This window comes from Coregonus lavaretus (assembly GCF_964263955.1).
Source record: "Coregonus lavaretus genome assembly, chromosome: 6".
NCBI classification, from domain to species: domain Eukaryota; kingdom Metazoa; phylum Chordata; class Actinopteri; order Salmoniformes; family Salmonidae; genus Coregonus; species Coregonus lavaretus.
In genome coordinates this window covers 47,725,735-47,745,167 of record NC_139993.1, presented here as the reverse complement: position 1 = coordinate 47,745,167, position 19,433 = coordinate 47,725,735, and the positions used below count along the sequence as shown (strand labels likewise).

General features: G+C 42.7%; 1 protein-coding gene across 1 annotated transcript in view; it reads left to right on the top strand.

Moving 5' to 3' along the window:
• LOC311131467 (carboxyl-terminal PDZ ligand of neuronal nitric oxide synthase protein-like) overlaps positions 1 to 19,433 on the top strand; it is a 187,195-nt gene that overhangs the window by 101,335 nt on the left and 66,427 nt on the right. Inside the window, exons 5-7 of the mRNA XM_084164481.1 lie at positions 6,433 to 6,541; positions 14,874 to 15,018; positions 15,879 to 16,069. Of these exons, the coding sequence (XP_084020607.1) occupies positions 6,433 to 6,541; positions 14,874 to 15,018; positions 15,879 to 16,069 (445 nt within the window). The remainder of the gene's footprint in view (positions 1 to 6,432; positions 6,542 to 14,873; positions 15,019 to 15,878; positions 16,070 to 19,433) is intronic.

Below are 19,433 nucleotides of genomic sequence, written 5' to 3'. Positions count from 1 at the left end.
GCAAGAATTTTGCTAGGACTGTCTGGGAGTGGTCTGAGGGGACAAATTGGACGAGCCTAATGGGAGGGATATGTAACCTGAAAACTAGCTGTTATTGGCAGACAGAGAGGTTTGAAACTCTCTTTGTTATTGGTCTATTAACTTATAACCTACCTGGTGATGTCGCCAGGCAGGCCAAAACTCCATCCCACCAAAACAGGCAGAAATTTCATGAATTTCTTTCAAATTGCTCTTACAATAAAAGGGCATTATCATCCTTTTCACAATTGCACAGTATTATTCCAACCTCATAGTGTGGAAATATATTCATAAAACACAGAAAAATCACATTTTTGACTGCAATGGGCCTTTCATCTTCTGGACCCCAGATGAGAATTATATTTCACGGTCTAATAGAGGACCAACCTTGATGTGTTGTCTGACTGTGTGTGTGTGTGTGTGTGTGTGCGTACCCTGTCTTTGTCACACTCTCTGTGCTAATCACCACACCAGCTACCTACATCACCATGGGCATGGCGAGGCATAGGCCCTATTCCCACTACGAGAGATGAAGGAGAGTCTGAGGAGATTTCTACTTTTCAATTCACATTACATCCTTGCCTTACCTTTCATTGTGGCTGGCAACGCGACATTCTTGGTCCGCAGCTCAAATTGACCATAAATATCACAGTAGCCACTAGCCAGTAAGCACAAACTAGTTAACAATCCGAGCAACGTTTCTTCTAAAACCTATTACACTATTGACCTAATGGGTCCCGCTTTAAATTACCTGCAGCTTATAAAGGCTTCATAAAGCCTTCATAAACACTACATAAATGTGTTACAAATCATCTATAACCGTATGTCATGCTTTATAAAGGGTTCATAAATGTGGCATACCTGTGTGACATATAACCACCAAAGTCAAATGTGACATAACCCGCTATGTCAAATATGACATAAACATGTGCTTTATAAAGGGTGGCATAAACACCGCTAAATAAAGGCCTTATAAATAATATTAAATTGAGGCTCCACAAAGCATTTATAACCCTGTCATGCATCTTGGTAGTGCATTGCAATGCCAGGATATTGGGTTCGATTCCCAAGACCACCCATACGTAAAAATGTATTCACTCGTGACTGTAAGTCGCTTTGGATAAAAGCGTCTGCTAAATTTTCTATATTATATTATATTTCACTAAAACATTTCTAGGTTGGCCCAACCTCTTTCCCTCTTGGGTGCATAGTCAATATTGGACCTGACCTCAACTTCCCCCTAAATGCAAAAAACAGCAAAAAACATTGGTAGGGCCTTTTCAAATCTATTTACATTTTTTGAGTACTTCTGTTTTTTTCCCAAATGCCATTTTCTTGTTTTTGTTTTTCCAGGTTTCGGATTTACCCCATTTATTTCTGGTTTACCCAACACTTTTATAATAGAAAAACAACAATTAGATGTTCTGTGTTCGTAGCAATGATTACACCACATCAGGGGATTACTTTTGAGGTCTGGGAAAATCTAAGAAATGTAGATTTTTTTGTATAGTTGCCCTTTAATTCAGTGAGCATGCCCTGCACTGTTGTTTGGTTAGCGAGTTTTCTGTAGTGCAGTAAGCGCACGTGATGTGATTCGGCCACCAATGAAATGTGTGGAGTGGAAGTCCAGCAACACTCCGTAGTATTCAGAGCCCATGAAATGACACCATACAGTGCATTTGGAAAGTATTCAGACCCCTTGACTTTTTCCACATTTTGTTACGTTACAGCCTTATTCTAAAATGGATTGAATACATTTGTTCTCATCAATCTACACACAATACCCCATAATGACAAAGCGAAAACAGGTTTTTAGAATAGTTTGGAAATGTATTACAAATAAAAAACAGAAATACCTTATTTACATAAGTATTCAGACCCTTTGCTATGAGACAAATTGAGCTCAGGTGCATCCTGTTTCCATTGATCATCCTTGAGATGTTTCTACAACTTGATTGGAGTCCACCTGTGGTAAATTCAATTGATAGGACATGATTTGGAAAGGCACACCTGTCTATATAATGTCCCACAGTTGACAGTGCATGTCAGAGCAAAAACCAAGCCATGAGGTCGAAGGAATTGTCCGTAGAGCTCGAGGAACAGATCTGGGGAAGGGTACCAAAACAATTCTGCAGCATTGAAGGTCCCAAGAACACAGTGGCCTCCATCATTCTTAAATGGAAGAAGTTTGGAACCACCAAGACTCTTCCTAGAGCTGGCCGCCCGGCCAAACTGAGCAATCGGGGGAGAAGGGCCTTGGTCAGGGAGGTGACCAAGAACCCGATGGTCACTCTGACAGAGCTCTAGAGTTCCTCCGTAGAGATGGGAGAACCTTCCAGAAGGACAACCATCTCTACAGCCCCACCAATCAGGCCTTTATGGTAGAGTGGCCAGACGGAAGCCACTCCTCAGTAAAAGGAACATGACAGCCCGCTTGGAGTTTGCCAAAAGGCACCTAACGACTCTCAGACCATGATAAACAAGATTCTCTGAACTGATGAAACCAAGATTGAACTCTTTGGCATGAATTCCAAGTGTCACGTCTGGAGGAGACCTGGCACCATCCCTACGGTGAAGCATGGTGGTGGCAGCATCATGCTGTGGGGGTGTTTTTCAGCGGCAGGGACTGGGAGACTAGTTAGGATCGAGACAAAGATGAATGTAGCAAGGTACAGAGAGATCCTTGATGAAAACCTGCTACAGAGTGCTCAGGACCTCAGACTGGGACGAAGGTTTACCTTCCAACCGGACAATGACCCAAAGCACACAGCCAAGACAACGCAGGAGTGGCTTCGGGACAAGGCTCTGAATGTCCTTGAGTGGCCCAGCCAGAGCCCGGACTTCAACCCGATCACACATCTCTGGAGAGACCTGAAAATAGCTTTGCAGCGACGCTCCCCATCCAACCTGACAGAGCTTGAGAGGATCTGCAAAGAAGAATGGGAGAAACTCCCCAAATACAGGTGTGCCAAGCTTGTAGTTTCATAACCAAGAAGACTCGAGGCTGTAATCGCTGCCAAAGGTGCTTAAACAAAGTACTGAGTAAAGGGTCTGAATAATTATTTAAATAAATCTATTTCTGTTTTTATTTTGTAATACATTTGCAAACATTTATAAAAACCTGTTTTTGCTTTGTCATTATGGGGTATACATTTTAGAATAAGGTTGTAACGTAACAAAATGTGGGAAAGGTTAAGGGGTACGAATACTTTCCGAATGCACTGTATACCATGAAATAACAGATATGGAATCATGTAGTAACCAAAAAAGTGTTAAACAAATCAAAATATATCACTCTCCTTCTTGGTCAAATAGCCCTTACACAGCCTGGAGGTGTGTTGGGTCATTGTCCTGTTGAAAAACAAATGATAGTCCCACTAAGCGCAAACCAGATGGGATGGCGTATCGCTGCAGAATGCTGTGGTAGCCATGCTGGTTAAGTGTGCCTTGAATTCTAAATGAAACACTGACAGTGTCACAAGCAACGCACCCCCACATCATCACACCTTCTCCTCCATACTTCACGGTGGGAACCACACATGCAGAGATCATCCGTTAACATACTCTGCGTCTCACAAAGACACGGCGGTTGGAACCAAAAATCTCACATTTGGACTCATCAGACCACGTGTAACCACGCCAGCCCAGGACCTCCACATCCGGCTTCTTCACCTGCGGGATGGTCTGAGATGAGACACCCGGACAGCTGATGAAACTGTAGGTTTGCACAACCAAAGAATTTCTGCACAAACTGTCAGAAACGGACTCAGGGAAGCTCATCTGACTGCAGTTCGACGTCATAACCGACTTCAGTGGGCAAATGTTCACCTTCGATGGCCACTTGCACGCTGGAGAAATGTGCTCTTCGCGGATTAATCCCAGTTTTAACTGTACCGGGCGGATGGCAGACAGCTTGTATGGCGTCATGTGGGCGAGCAGTTTGCTGATGTCACCGTTGTGAACAGAGTACCCCATGGAGGCGGTGGGGTTATGGTATGAACACAATTGCATTTTATCAATGGCAATTTGAATGCACAGAGATACCGTGACGAGATCCTGAGGCCCATTGTCGTGAAATTCATCCACTGCCATCACGTCATGTGTCAGCATGATAATGCATGACCCCATGACGCAAGGATCTGTACACAATTCCTGGAAGCTGAAAATGTCCCAGTTCTTCCATGGCCTGCATACTCACCAGACATGTCACCCATTGAGCATGTTTGGGATGCTCTGGATCGACGTGTACGACAGCATTTTCCAGTTCCCTCCAATATCCAGCAACTTCGCACAGCTATTGAAGAGGAGTGGGACAACATTCCACAGGCCACAATCAACAGCCTGATCAACTCTATGCGAAGGAGATATTTTGTGCTGCATGAGGCAAATGGTGGTCACACCAGATACTGACTGGTTTTCTGATCCACGCCGCTACCTTTAAAAAAAAGTATCTATGACAAGCAGATGCATATCTGTATTCCCAGTAATGGGAAATCCACAGTAAAATCTTTTAAATTGATGCATGTTGCATTTATATTTTTGTTCAGTGTATATTGTATTATACAAGGGCGCATTTGGAAATTAGACCTAGGTCTCAATATGTCTTCCCTGTTAAAATAAAGGTTAAATAGAAATAAAAAAGGTAATATTTTCTAATGTTATGGCAGCCCATTGTAGCAGGATTACTTTTGATCTATCTCATTCACCCTTTGCGAGATAAGAGACAGATCAGTGCAGGCGGAATCGATCTGATGTAAGACAATGATGGACTTCATTATATAAGGTAAAAGCAAATTGCGACTGATAATGTTGATAATTCCCTGGGGAGTTGCTTCTTGCCTGGACATCAGTGGCTCAGTGCAGTCAAGCAAAAACAAAAAAACACTGTCGAGATTTAAAGCTATGGCGACAATTTCAGAATGTAACAGGCTGTTACTACAATTTCAAGTAAAAACTCAATAAAACAAGTCCAAAAATAAGGAAAATGTCTGTACATTTCAGCTGTTTCATAAACATTGCTCTGCTATAAAAAAAAAATGTACTGAAAGAGTGTTGGCTCAACGAGACAATTCTGTTTACGCTGCCCTGCTTAGCAACTGTCGGGAGAGTGTCGTGTGTTACTACCTCCGGAGGAAGTGACAAATTCGCAAGTTTACATTGCCGTAATACACTGAGTGTACAAAACATTAGAAACACCTGCTCTTTCCATGACGTAGACTGACCAGGTGAAAGCTATGATCCCTTATTGATGTCACTTGCTAAATCCACCTCAATCAGTGTAGATGAAGGGGAGGAGACAGGTTAAAGAAGGATTTTTAAGCCTTGACAATTGAGACATGTATTGTGTATGTGTGCCATTCAGAGGGTGAATGGGCAAGACAAAATATTGAAGTGCCTTTGAACGGGGAATGGTATTAGGTGCCAGGTGCACCAGTTTGAGTGTGTCAAGGACTGCAACGCTGCTGGGTTTTTCACGCTCTCGTGTGTAGAATCATCCACCACCCAAAACACATCCAGACAACTTGGCACAACTGTGGGAAGGATTGGAGTCAACATGTTCCAGCATCTCTGTGGAACGCTTTCAACACCTTGTAGAGTCCATGCCCCGATGAATTGAGGCTGTTCTGAGGGAAAAGGGGGGTTCAACTCAATATTAGGAAGGTGTTCCTAATGTTTTGTACACTCAGTATATGTGTAGCGGAGGGTATCTTTGCGAAAGGTCTAGTAAGTGTGAAGAACCTCATAGTGTAGAGTAGGCAGGGACATAATGCACTGCAGCCACCAAGAGGTCATTGGACATCAGCTAAGCCGCTGGCGTGACACGCACACACACACACACAGTTCTTAATTAAAGGTGGTGGGTTTTTTTTCTCTCACCGCAGTAGGTGTCCTCTGTTTTGTCTTGGCGGGGTGTACGTGTGATTGTGTGTGTGTTCGTGTGTGTGTGTTCGTGTATGATAATGTGTAATAGGGGTGTTCTTGTGTGATAATGTGTAATAATGTGTGTGTGATGTCTCCTACCTCTGAGCTTATTGACGTCTAAAGAGCAATTAGAACAATTTTCCACTTGAATTCTAGTTTACACGACAGTGTTACGGGTCGGTGTTACACGGAGTACAATAGGAACCTCAAAGCAGAGAATGGCATTCTTTGGCTGGGCTAGCTTTGTTGAATAAAACAGATAAATGCCACGATGTAAACAGCCTGTAGTCTCAATACAAAACAATATAGTACACTTCTGTTTGGCATAGTAGCTATTTTGTTTTTAATTAGTCAGCTGTCATCCATTGACGTCAATTGGAGGTTTGCGTGAGAGGTTGAGTTACACAAACAGATTTTGAGTTAGGGTTCAGCCTTGAGTGTCCCTCCTCTATGGTTATGTTTGGTTGTGTATCTATTTCCTCTGTCCTGTAGGATCTTCTATGTGTCTCATGACTCCCAGGACCTGAAGATCTTCAGCTACATCGCCAGAGACGGACAGAGTAACATCTTCCGTTGTAACGTCTTCAAGTCCAAGAAGAAGGTGAGAGTCTCTCTCGCTCTCGCTCTCTCTCTCTCTCTCTCTCTCTCTCTCTCTCCCCCCTCTATTCTCCCTCTATTCTCCCGGACTCTCTAAAGTTTTATGTTTTGGTGCCGCTAGGGCAGTTCAGACAGATTGTTCATTACTTTTTTTACTGAGGAATGTTTGTTTTTCATGATCGTGTTTTTTAAGTTACTTTTCATAAATGAATTGTAAATATTGTATGTTTTTATTGCATTGGAATTGTAAAAATTGTGAATTTGTATGATTGTGTGCAGGGCTCCCTTGTAAAAGAGGCCTTGGTCTCAATGGGATTTCCCTTTTGAAATACATTTTAATAAATACAAATAAAATTCCTCCCTCCCTCCTCTCTAGCTGTCCTCCTGTGGACAGTTTAAAGCAAGTGGCATAGCTTTGGGCATCCCATCACCCAGGAGACTGAGCCAGCGGTTGGCTAACAGATTCTATTTGACCATGCAAATACTCACCAATCTGGCTACATTTTCCAAATTAATAAATCAGATAATTCATCCTCAAAGACAGAACTCTAGAATATGATAAGGGGAGAAAATAATCAAATTCTTAGTCCTTCCCCTTGTCATTGTGCAGAACAGTCACTGTTGCACCCCAGCCCTGTCTGTTATAATGACTGTCTGAGAAACTGCTGAGCCATAATGGCTGTTAATTGACAGGCTGAATTGGAGGGAAACACCTTGACTCAGAACAAAGGCTTGGCAGTTAGAGAGACAGAGAGAGTCATTATGACACAGTAACATTATGGGGCTGTTCCACTGCTGGTTCTTTATCTGCGTTTACGACTCTAACGATGCTAGAACTGCTGGTACTTAATCTGGATTTACAACTCTAGCCAGACTAATGATGCTAACTATGCTAGTACTGCTGCTCCTTAATCTGGGCTAATGACTTTAACAAGGCTAATGATGCTAACGATGTTAGTGCTGCTGGTCCTTAATCTGGGCTACACACTTAGAAAAAATGTTCCTTATAGAACCAAAAAGGGTTATATCGCTTGCGTCACATATGGAACCCCTAAAAGTTCTATATAGAACCCTTTTATAGGGTTCTTTGATCAGAACCCTTGAGGTTCTTCTTCACTGAACCAACATGGTTCCATATAGAACCCTGCATGGTGCCATTAATTAATTATAGCTACTACTATGAATAGTAATATTGTTAGCTAAGAATATAATTTCATAAACAATTAAATAATGGACAAAATAATACCGGCATAATTTTTAGAATGTATTGTCATTGTAGAGTCACTGACCACCTTCCGGAGACACTTGAAACCCTACCTCTTTAAGGAATACCTGGAATAGTATAAAAGTAAAAAAAAGTATATATATACAGTGGGGGAAAAAGGTATTTAGTCAGCCACCAATTGTGCAAGTTCTCCCACTTAAAAAGATGAGAGAGGCCTGTAATTTTCATCATAGGTACACGTCAACTATGACAGACAAATTGAGGAAAAAAATTCCAGAAAATCACATTGTAGGATTTTTTATGAATTTATTTGCAAATTATGGTGGAAAATAAGTATTTGGTCACCTACAAACAAGCAAGATTTCTGGCTCTCACAGACCTGTAACTTCTTCTTTAAGAGGCTCCTCTGTCCTCCACTCGTTACCTGTATTAATGGCACCTGTTTGAACTTGTTATCAGTATAAAAGACACCTGTCCACAACCTCAAACAGTCACACTCCAAACTCCACTATGGCCAAGACCAAAGAGCTGTCAAAGGACACCAGAAACAAAATTGTAGACCTGCACCAGGCTGGGAAGACTGAATCTGCAATAGGTAAGCAGCTTGGTTTGAAGAAATCAACTGTGGGAGCAATTATTAGGAAATGGAAGACATACAAGACCACTGATAATCTCCCTCGATCTGGGGCTCCACACAAGATCTCACCCCGTGGGGTAAAAATGATCACAAGAACGGTGAGCAAAAATCCCAGAACCACACAGGGGGACCTAGTGAATGACCTGCAGAGAGCTGGGACCAAAGTAACAAAGCCTACCATCAGTAACACACTACGCCGCCAGGGACTCAAATCCTGCAGTGACAGACGTGTCCCCCTGCTTAAGCCAGTACATGTCCAGGCCCGTCTAAAGTTTGCTAGAGTGCATTTGGATGATCCAGAAGAGGATTGGGAGAATGTCATATGGTCAGATGAAACCAAAATATAACTTTTTGGTAAAAACTAAACTCGTCGTGTTTGGAGGACAAAGAATGCTGAGTTGCATCCAAAGAACACCATACCTACTGTGAAGCATGGGGGTGGAAACATCATGCTTTGGGGCTGTTTTTCTGCAAAGGGACCAGGACGACTGATCCGTGTAAAGGAAAGAATGAATGGGGCCATGTATCGTGAGATTTTGAGTGAAAACCTCCTTCCATCAGCAAGGGCATTGAAGATGAAACGTGGCTGAGTCTTTCAGCTTGACAATGATCCCAAACACACCGCCCGGGCAACGGAGGAGTGGCTTCGTAAGAAGCATTTCAAGGTCCTGGAGTGGCCTAGCCAGTCTCCAGATCTCAACCCCATAGAACATCTTTGGAGGGAGTTGAAAGTCTGTGTTGCCCAGCGACAGCCCCAAAACATCACTGCTCTAGAGGAGATCTGCATGGAGGAATGGGCCAAAATACCAGCAACAGTGTGTGAAAACCTTGTGAAGACTTACAGAAAACGTTTGACCTGTGTCATTGCCAACAAAGGGTATATAACAAAGTATTGAGAAACTTTTGTTATTGACCAAATACTTATTTTCCACCATAATTTGCAAATAAATTCATTAAAAATCCTACAATGTGATTTTCTGGATTTATTTTCCTCATTTTGTCTGTCATAGTTGACGTGTACCTATGATGAAAATTACAGGCCTCTCATCTTTTTAAGTGGGAGAACTTGCACAATTGGTGGCTGACTAAATACTTTTTTCCCCCCACTGTATATGTATATATATATATATATATATATATATATATATATATATATATATATATATATATATATATATTGGGTGGTTGTCTCACTAGCTATCATAAGTTGAATGCACCAATTTGTAAGTCGCTCTGGATAAGAGCGTCTGCTAAATGACTTAAATGTAAATGTAAATGTATATGCAAACATAGTTTGGAAATATGCACTGGTGGCCAGCAGAGGCATCTCTTTGTTTGAATGATGGATCACGTCAACTATGGCTGACTTCAATACAATACAACTTTGTCCATTAGTTACAGCGAACAACAAAAATGTGTCTTCTGCTCCGTTCTCAACCCGCCAAACAGCAGACCTCACACATACAGTTGAGACTAACACAGGTTCAAGCTGCAGTGCAGCACCCCTGGATAGAGAGCATGTTGTGGGGTTACGTACCTTGCTCAAGGGCCCAACAGTAGGGGAATGTTTTGAGGATATGAACCCAGCAGCCCTCCAGTTGTCAGATCAATTCCGCCCATTTTTTCCGGCGACTGGCCCAGGATTCGAACCGGCCACCTTGCGGCCACAAGTCCAATACCGACCTTGTGCCATTCTGGGATATTCGGTAATACCGGTACTGAACACAAGGGGCACTGTTTTCAAACCTCACTGATACTCTGTAATCCGAAGGTTAGTAATGCTAACAAGTACATGTAAAATCCCATAGAGAATGCTAACTAAATGCTAACGAGCACATTGCGAAGTATAGAAGTAACTCAAAACTGCTACTCAAAGTTTGCTGCTCGTACAAAACAAATATTAGCCAGCAAGGCTCTTGATCCAGAAGGGGATTCTCTGCTGTTACCAAGTGAATGCTTGGTTTTGGAAGAAGCTAACCACTTAGCTAGATAACTAACTAACTACTAAATTAGCAAACCAAATGCACAACTGCAGCGCATTTAGCACATTTTAGACAGTTAACTTAATAGTTATAAGAAGGCTAGCTGGCAAACATTTAGTTGTGAATTCCATACTATAATTAGATCGCCTGGCAAATGCTGCACAACAGTGAGTGACTCACAAGGCTCTGGTCTCTCTTCGTTGTGTGCTTGTGAAAAACACCACATGACACGTGACTGCGGACTACCGTAAGCTTCATAATAATGTGACAGGTGAAATTAAAAACGCAATGTTCTTTATCTCCTAACGTATTGCACAAGTTGACTGCAGGTATTTACTTAAAAAGTAACTACAAATATTGAAATGTATTAAAAAAACTTCAAATACATATTTTCAACGATATTGACGGTATGTGGCTTTTTCCAAATACCCCTGTATACGGTTTATACGGTATACCGCCCAAGCCTAGTTGTCATGCTGGAATGGAAGTTGGTTTTTGAATCGGAATGGCAGTTACATTTTGAATTGACCAAAAGGTTCTACATCGAACCCCTTTTTTATCTAAGAGTGAATACTTTTATTAAACACAGTATTTCCTCTTGCTTCTAGCTAGCATTTAGTTTGCAACAGCACAGATTTGTATGAACCTTGCTGTTTGCCACTTACACCTCAGCAACAGTGTTGCAAAATATGAATCCGATCTTCCCCCTGCCATAGAGAGCTAACGGTCTTGGACGTCAGCTAGACATTTTTTCTGAACAGGCGAAATCATGCAGCAGCATAATTAATATGGATATAAATGTCAATGCATGTCAAAGGGGTGCTGAAGGTGGGTGTGGTGCATGAATCAAGCGCAGGACGCAGAAGCTCAGTCCAAAAGACTTTAGTGCAATATTCACGTAGAAAATAAGCACAATAAGCCCGAAGGCGAAATCACGGCGCACACAGGCGTCAAACAAACGGCGCACTAACATGTGCGAAAAACCCTCTCCAAAACACTGGAGGGAAGTACGTAGCTCCAACACGAAAACAGAAGAGCAATCACACACAAAGACAAACACAACCAACGAGAACTAAATAGGACACTAACGAGGACTAACAAGACACAGGTGTACAACATAAAGACAAAACCAAACGAACATGAAACATAGATTGGTGGCAGCTAGTACTCCGGGGACGACGACCGCCGAAGCCTGCCCGAACCAGGAGGAGGAGCAGCCTCGGCCGAAACCGTGACAATGCAAAGCAGCTGAAACAAATTAAAAGGGAGCATTACCTGTCATTTCAGAGTTTGATGTGACTGGGTTAGCTTTTATTAACTGTTGTTTTCTACAATCCCCATTACACCCCTGGGGTAGGAAATAGGGATAGAACCCTCAAGGTTATTTGCCTTCATTGGGTATATACAGTACCAGTCAAAAGTTTGGACATACCTACTCATTCAAGGGTTTTTATTTATTTTTACTATTTTCTACATTGTAGAATAATAGTGAAGACATCAAAACTATGAAATAACACATATGGAATCATGTAGTAACCAAAAAAGTGTTAAACAAATCAAAATATATTTTAGATTTTAGATTCTTCAAAGTAGCCACCCTTTACCTTGATGACAGCTTTGCACACTCTTGGCATTCTCTCAACCAGCTTCATGAGGAATGCTTTTCAAACAGTCTTGAAGGTGTTCCCACATATGCTGAGCACTTGTTGGCTGCTTTTCTTTCACTCTGCGGTCCAACTCATCCCAAACCATCTCAATTGAGTTGAGGTCGGGTGATTGTGGAGGCCAGGTCATCAGATGCAGCACTCCATCACTCTCCTTCTTGGTCAAATAGCCCTTACACAGCCTGGAGGTGTGTTTTGGGTCATTGTCCTGTTGAAAAACAAATGATAGTCCCACTAAGCGCATACCAGATGGGATGGCGTATCGCTGCAGAATGCTGAGGTAGCCATGCTTGTTAAGTGTGCCTTGAATTCTAAATAAATCACAGACAGTGTCACCAGCAAAGCACCCCCACACCTCCTCCTCCATGCTTCATGGTGGGAACCACACATGCGGAGATCATCCGTTCACCTACTCTGCGTCTCACAAAGACACGGCGGTTGGAACCAAAAATCTCACATTTGGACTCATCAGATCAAAGGACAGATTTCCACCGGTCTAATGTCCATTGCTCATGTTTCTTGGCCCAAGCAAGTCTCTTCTTCTTATTGGTGTCCTTTAGTAGTCGTTTCTTTGCAGCAATTCGACCATGAAGGCCTGATTCACATAGTCTCCTCTGAACAGTTGATGTTGAGGTGTGTCTGTTACTTGAACTCTGTGAAGCATTTATTTGGGCTGCAATCTGAAGTGCAGTTAACTCTAATGAACTCATCCTCTGCAGCAAAGGTAACTCTGGGTCTTCCTTTCCTGTGGCGGTCCTCATGAGAGCCAGTTTCATCATAGCGCTTGATGGTTTTTGCGACTGCACTTGAAGAAACTTTCAAAGTTCTTGAAAATGTCCATATTGACTGACCTTCATGTCTTAAAGTAATGATGGACTGTCGTTTCTCTTAGCTTATTTGAGCTGTTCTTTCCATGATATGGACTTGGTCTTTTACCAAATAGGGCTATCTTCTGTATACCACCCCTACCTTGTCACAACACAACTGATTGGCTGAAACGCATTAAGAAATTCCACAAATTAACTTTTAACAAGGCACAATTGTTAATTGAAATGCATTCCAGGTGACTACCTCATGAAGCTGGTTGAGAGAATGCCAAGAGTGTGCAAAGCTGTCATCAAGGCAAAAGGTGGCTACTTTGAAGAATCTCAAAATATACTATATATTTTGATTTGTTTAACACTTTTTTGGTTACTACATGATTCCACATGTGTTATTTCATAGTTTTGATGTCTTCATTATTATTCTACAATGTAGAAAATAGTAAAAATAAATAAAAACCCTGGAATGAGTAGGTGTGTCCAATCATTTGACCGGTACTGTATATATATAACCTTTTTTAGTAAAAGGTTATTTAATCTCGACTAAAGAACCAAAAGGTTCTATATAGAACCCCAAAGAACCCTTTTTTTCTAAGAGTGTACCGACTCTAAAAAGGCTACCGATGCTAGTGCTGCTCCTGCTATTGATTATACAATCCTGGGGCAAGGACAAGGCCGTGTGAATTCAACTGTGTGTGTGGGGAGGAGTGTGTGCGCGCGCAAGGCAGTGTGTGAATGGACATTTCCTCTCTCTCTCTCTGCTCGGCTGAATAGAGAGCTAATCGTTCAGTCTCCAATGCTACCAATGTCACACACACTCCCGTCACAATCCATCACTGTCTAATCCAAGGGTGTCAAACATACGGGGGGGGGGGGGGCGCAATATACTTAAAAATTACAAAACACAAATCGAAACGGTGTATAAATTATAATGGACGTAGATTCATACAGTTTCTTGACTTTGTACAGCTCGTTTATAATCACCGATAAGAAAGCTAGACAGCATTGAAAATTCCAAAGACTATGGATAGAATACTTTTATTTGCACATTTTGACGGTGAGGAAATATAACACGTTTTCAGTCCGGCCCTCCGGACCTCTTTGAAGACCGAATGCGGCCAAAATGAGTTTGACACCCTTGTTCTAATCCATCATATACATTAACGTCATTTAGCAGACGCTCTTATCCAGAGCGATTTACAGTACTGAGTGCATACATTTTCATACTGGTCCCCCGTGGGAATCGAACCCACAACCTTAGCATTGCAAGTGCCACACTCTACCAACTGAGCCACCTGGGACCACAGACACATACGCACCACACATGTACACACACGCACATACACACGCATCCTGTCCAGTCATTCTGATTGTGGTGTGATAAAGTGTTCTTGGCTGCTCTCTGATAACCTCTCATTATCACCCCCAGTACTCCTCCAACTATTTTAAAAGCATCTGGAGAATAGGAATGCTCTATCTCTCTTTCTCTGGTCCGAGAACAGTATATTTAATTAAAAGACAGAGACAAGTCATCCACAGTAGCTCATCAAAGACCATTGAATAACCTCTCTCTCTCTCTCTCTCTCTCTCTCTCTCTCTCTCTCTCTCGCTCTCTCTCTCTCTCTCTCTCTCTCTCTCTCTCTCTCTCTCTCTCTCTCTCTCTCTCTCTCTCTCTCTCTCTCTCTCTCTCTCTCTCTCTCTCTCTCTCTCTCTCTCTCTCTCTCTCTCTCTCGCTCTCGCTCTGTCTCTCGCTCTCTCTCTCTCTCTCTCTCTCTCTCTCTCTCTCTCTCTCTCTCTCTCTCTCTCTCTCTCTCTCTCTCTCTCTCTCTCTCTCTCTCTCTCTCTCTCTCTCTCTCTCTCTCTCTCTCTCTCTCTCTCTCTCTCTCTCTCTCTCTCTCTCTCTCTCTCTCTCTCTCTCTCTCTCTCTCTCTCTCTCTCTCTCTCTCTCTCTCTCTCTCTCTCTCTCTCTCTCTCTCTCTCTCTCTCTCTCTCTCTCTCTCTCTCCAGTCCCAGGCCATGCGTATCGTGCGGACGGTGGGCCAGGCATTCGAGGTGTGTCATAAACTCAGCTTGCAACACACACACCAGAACGCAGATGGACAGGAGGACGCAGACAGTGACAAGACCTGCAACGAGGAGTCCACGCTCTCAGGTGAATACCCACACACCAACACACTCCTGATTGAGTGTAAGAGGCCATTTGAGAGGATAGCATCACAGATGAGTCAGTCTATAGAGAGAGACTGTGACTGTGGAACAGAACAGTGGTGGGATGACTCTGGCTCCAGTGACTGCTGGGTCCTTTCATATGGAGATGAGCCCACAGTACCCACGCGCTACGCTCACACACACACACACTGTCTGCATTGACCCCCTCCTTTGCACCAAATATTTTGACTCATCACAGTTATTCCTCGTGTTATTATCTTTCTATTATTTTTATATTGTTTTCTGCATTGTTGGGAAGAGCCCGTAAGTAAGCATTTCATTGTTAGTCTACACCTGTTGTTTATGAAGCATGTGACAAATACAATTTGATTTGATTTGACACGCACACACACACACATGAGAGCTGATCCCTGCTCTCTCTGTCTCTCCCAATAGTGTAAGCCTCAGGAGCCTCTGAGCACAGCCAATGGGCTTATCTGGAGTGTTAATTGTCAGAGCTGGGAGAACAAGAGAACCACAGGAGAACACCTTAATGAAGCTCCTCTCCTCCTGCCCCCTCTCTTTTTTTGTCATCCTTCCTCATCTTTTGGTGTAGCAACTTTCAACAAAATACCTCTGAGTCCTCTCCCCTCCGCTCTCATCTTTTTATCTTTCTCTACCTCTTTTGGTGTAGCAACTTTCAAAAAAATACCTCTGAGTCCTCTCCACTCCTCCCTCATCTTTTTATCTTTCTCTACCTCTTGTGGTGTAGCAACTTTTTTTCTAACAACAAAGTCTGTTACTCCATTGGCCGTCCTTCTGTGGTGTTTCCTTGACGATGTGTTGGTGTGTTTGTTCTCTCAGCCCGGGAGTTAACAGGAGCGGAGAAGTCGGCGGTTGCTGTGGAGACAGACATCGATGCGGAGGAGGCTCCCTTACCATTACCGGACAGTACGGTTGAGGAGTTTAACCGCGGCGTCACTGACCTGGACGGAGTGGATGCTACCGCCAACACTGACCACACACACCTCAACAACATCGACAATGACAAGAAGGTATGGCTGTGTGTGTATGTGTTTTGGGGGTGAGGTTGGGGTGTGTTTGAAGGGGAGAGAGGGGTGCAAGCCAAGCGGGATGAAAGTTCCATATATGCAGTATTCTAACTAAGGGCTGGAATGAGAGAACACAGTAATTGCTTGTTAGACCAGTTAATACAATACAATTGGTCTATCTACTGTATAGATTGCTTACACCAGGGAATACAATACCATTGGTCAATCTATAGATTGCTTGGACCAGGGAATACAATACCATTGGTCTATCTATAGATTGCTTGGACCAGAGAATACAATATATTGTGGCCTGTCTAAAGGGGCTTGAGGAGGCGGAAAACAATATTGTTTGGCCCTTGTATAGGTTGATATGTACAGTGACACTTCTTTTGTGAGTCAGGGAGAACCCACACACACACACAGCATTGTCTGATGTTACGACAGATTGAGTTATATTGGGTAAAATTGCTATTCTTGGATCGAAGACTGAATAATTGTTTCCTCTATCTCTAGACTGCTTGGACAGGGTGGAAACATGATGTAGTTTACATGTAACATAAACATTCCATTTAATTATGTACATGTCAGTAGTTATAACTTAGTTAACATGTAGTTACCATGTAATTAACGTGGCGTTTACATGTAGTTAGCGCCACACTCACAACTATAAACATAAGCCCATAATTAGCTTTGCTACAGCATGCTTACATCAAGTATGTAGTTTTTTCTAGCTAGTATCTTCTAGTAGTCAGATAGCTTGTAGTTATTATAGAGAGGGTAAATGGAGGTCTGTGAGGTGAAGTCTATCCTTGAATTCCATTAACCTTTTCATGCCTGAGTTCCAAATATCTCTAACGGTCACCCCAGAATAAGTTTTTGTATGCGTGTGATGTCAGAATGCACTCACTGTTCCAAAATGTGATTGTTACGCAACAGGACAGTTAACCCACACTGCCCTCAAACCAAGGCTCGCTGCCTGATAATTATCTAACAGTTTGAATTGAGGTGTGTTCCGCCTCCTCATTAATTCACATAAGAAGTAGCCCATTTTACTGTTGCGGAAGATTTATGTTTGAGGCTTTACTGAGCCGGACAAACTTCTCTCTTCGACGAGAGCCCAAGCATTTCCCCAGTTTTTCCCCAGACCATGTATGCAGACATTTGCACATCTCTAGTCGGAACAGGCCTTGCACTAACTTTTTCCCCCTGGCACATTTTCTGGCTGGCGCCCACATTGCCTTCATTGTTGTTTTCCTTACTAATAATAACTTTGGACATGTGTGCGTTCCTTTCAAAGTAAGTGCCTTATTTTCTGTATATTGTGTTGTCGTTTCTACTGTAGCATACCGTATGTACACTACATGACCAAAAGTATGTTGAACATCTCATTCAAAAATCATGGGCATTAATATGGAGTTGGTCCCCCATTTGCTGCTATAACAGGCTCCACTCTTCTGGGAAGGCTTTCCACTAGATGTTGGAACATTGCTGTGATTTGCTTCCATTCAGCCACAAGAACATTAGTGAATCATGAAAAACAGCCCCAGACCATTATTCCTCCTCCAACAAACTTTACAGTTGGCACTATGCATTGGGGCAGGTAGCGTTTTCCTGGCATCCACCAAACCCAGATTAGTCCGTCGGACTGCCAGATGGTGAAGCGTGATTCATCACTCCAGAGAACGCGTTTCCACTGCTCCAGAGTCCAATGGTGGCGAGCTTTACACCACTCTAGCTGACGCTTGGCATTGCGCATGGTGATCTTAGGCTTGTGTGCGGCTGCTCGGCCATGGAAACCCATTTCCATGGCCGACGAACAGTTCTTGTGCTGACGTTGCTTCAAGAGGCAGTTTGGAACTCGGTAGTGAGTGTTGCAACCGAGGGCAGACGATTTTTACGCTCTACGTGCTTCAGCACTCTGCGGTCCCGTTCTGTGAGCTTGTCCCCCATCATAGTAATATTTCCTGCATCATATCCCCCCAAGATACCTTGCCCCATTTCTATCCCCAATGGACTTGAAAACCCTTCACAAATTAAATTAACCCCCCCAAACCCCCCTAAAATGGCTTCATCCATATCTGGCAACCTTGTTTAGCTTTCACGCAACGGTTAGGCTAGGCAGTAGGCTTGTATTTGGGGTGATGATCTGTGAGGCGATAACATTTTATTTGCTTTGTGATTTGTCAAAAACTGTAAACGACTTGGAAAGTCATGTGCTCCGGTTCTTGTAACAAGTACATCGAAGATTTCTAATATGTTAAAAAGTGGCCAAACTAAGTTAATATTTTTCAGGCAATGGGCGCAGCCATCTTTGACTTTGACTTTGTTTATTTGCGTCTTATAGTGAATGGCATTCTGGGATTAGGGAGTTTTCGCTTGTCAAACATAAACAAACATAGCTGCCATCATAAATAATTGAGTTGCTGTTAGCTTAGCCGACATGCATTTCTTTTCTCAACAATATTACATTTCTCCCTTGTGCTCACCAGAGATGTGGTACATTGTAAACAAGTCTAGCTGTTAGGTCACTAACTTATGTTTTTGTCAGCCAACCTGTTAATTAGACTGGTTTATGGAATGAGTTTGGCTGTGTATGTGTTCCGTGTGATGCTTGGATGATGAAGTTCGCATTTATCTTTTACAATAAAAGGTGAAATTGAGGAATAAAGTTGGGAAGACCTTTATTTCCCATCAGTACAAAACATTGTTTAGATGCTTTTCAGACAACAATGCTGTTTAGACACGTTTGTTGCATCATACGTTCTGTTGCTACTGTTCCAATCACATATTTACGATGGTACGCTGCAGTGACCACTCAACAATGATTACAAATATGTGATCGTACGCATCAAAGGGTTAAAGATTATGTTATGTTATGGAACGGCGTGTTCTATATGGATCAGAATGGAACCAACATGGTGTGAAATCACTACAACAACAGAGGGTTAGGAAAGGCCTTGCTCACCCCCTTGAGTCAGTGTGTGTGTGCGCGTGTGAATGTGTGTGTGCACATGATGGATTAGATAGAGATGGATTGGGACGGGAGTGTGTGACATTGGTAGTAGAGGTGTGGTGTGTGTGTATGTGTGTATGTATGTGTGTGTGTGTGTGTGTGTGTGTGTGTGTGTGTGTGTGTGTGTGTGTGTGTGTGTGTGTGTGTGTGTGTGTGTGTGTGTGTGTAGGGGGGAGGGGGAGGGTTGTGTATACCTCATCCACTGTGGGTTTTCTGGAAGCTCATGAAAGGAAAGGAGATAAAGAGCTTAAGGTCTATTTTCTCCTGTCAGGTCTCATTCATCTGACGATGCCTTTTACTTCCAACCGCTCCTTGGTCACAGGCACAAATCAATCCAACGACATCATGTGAACA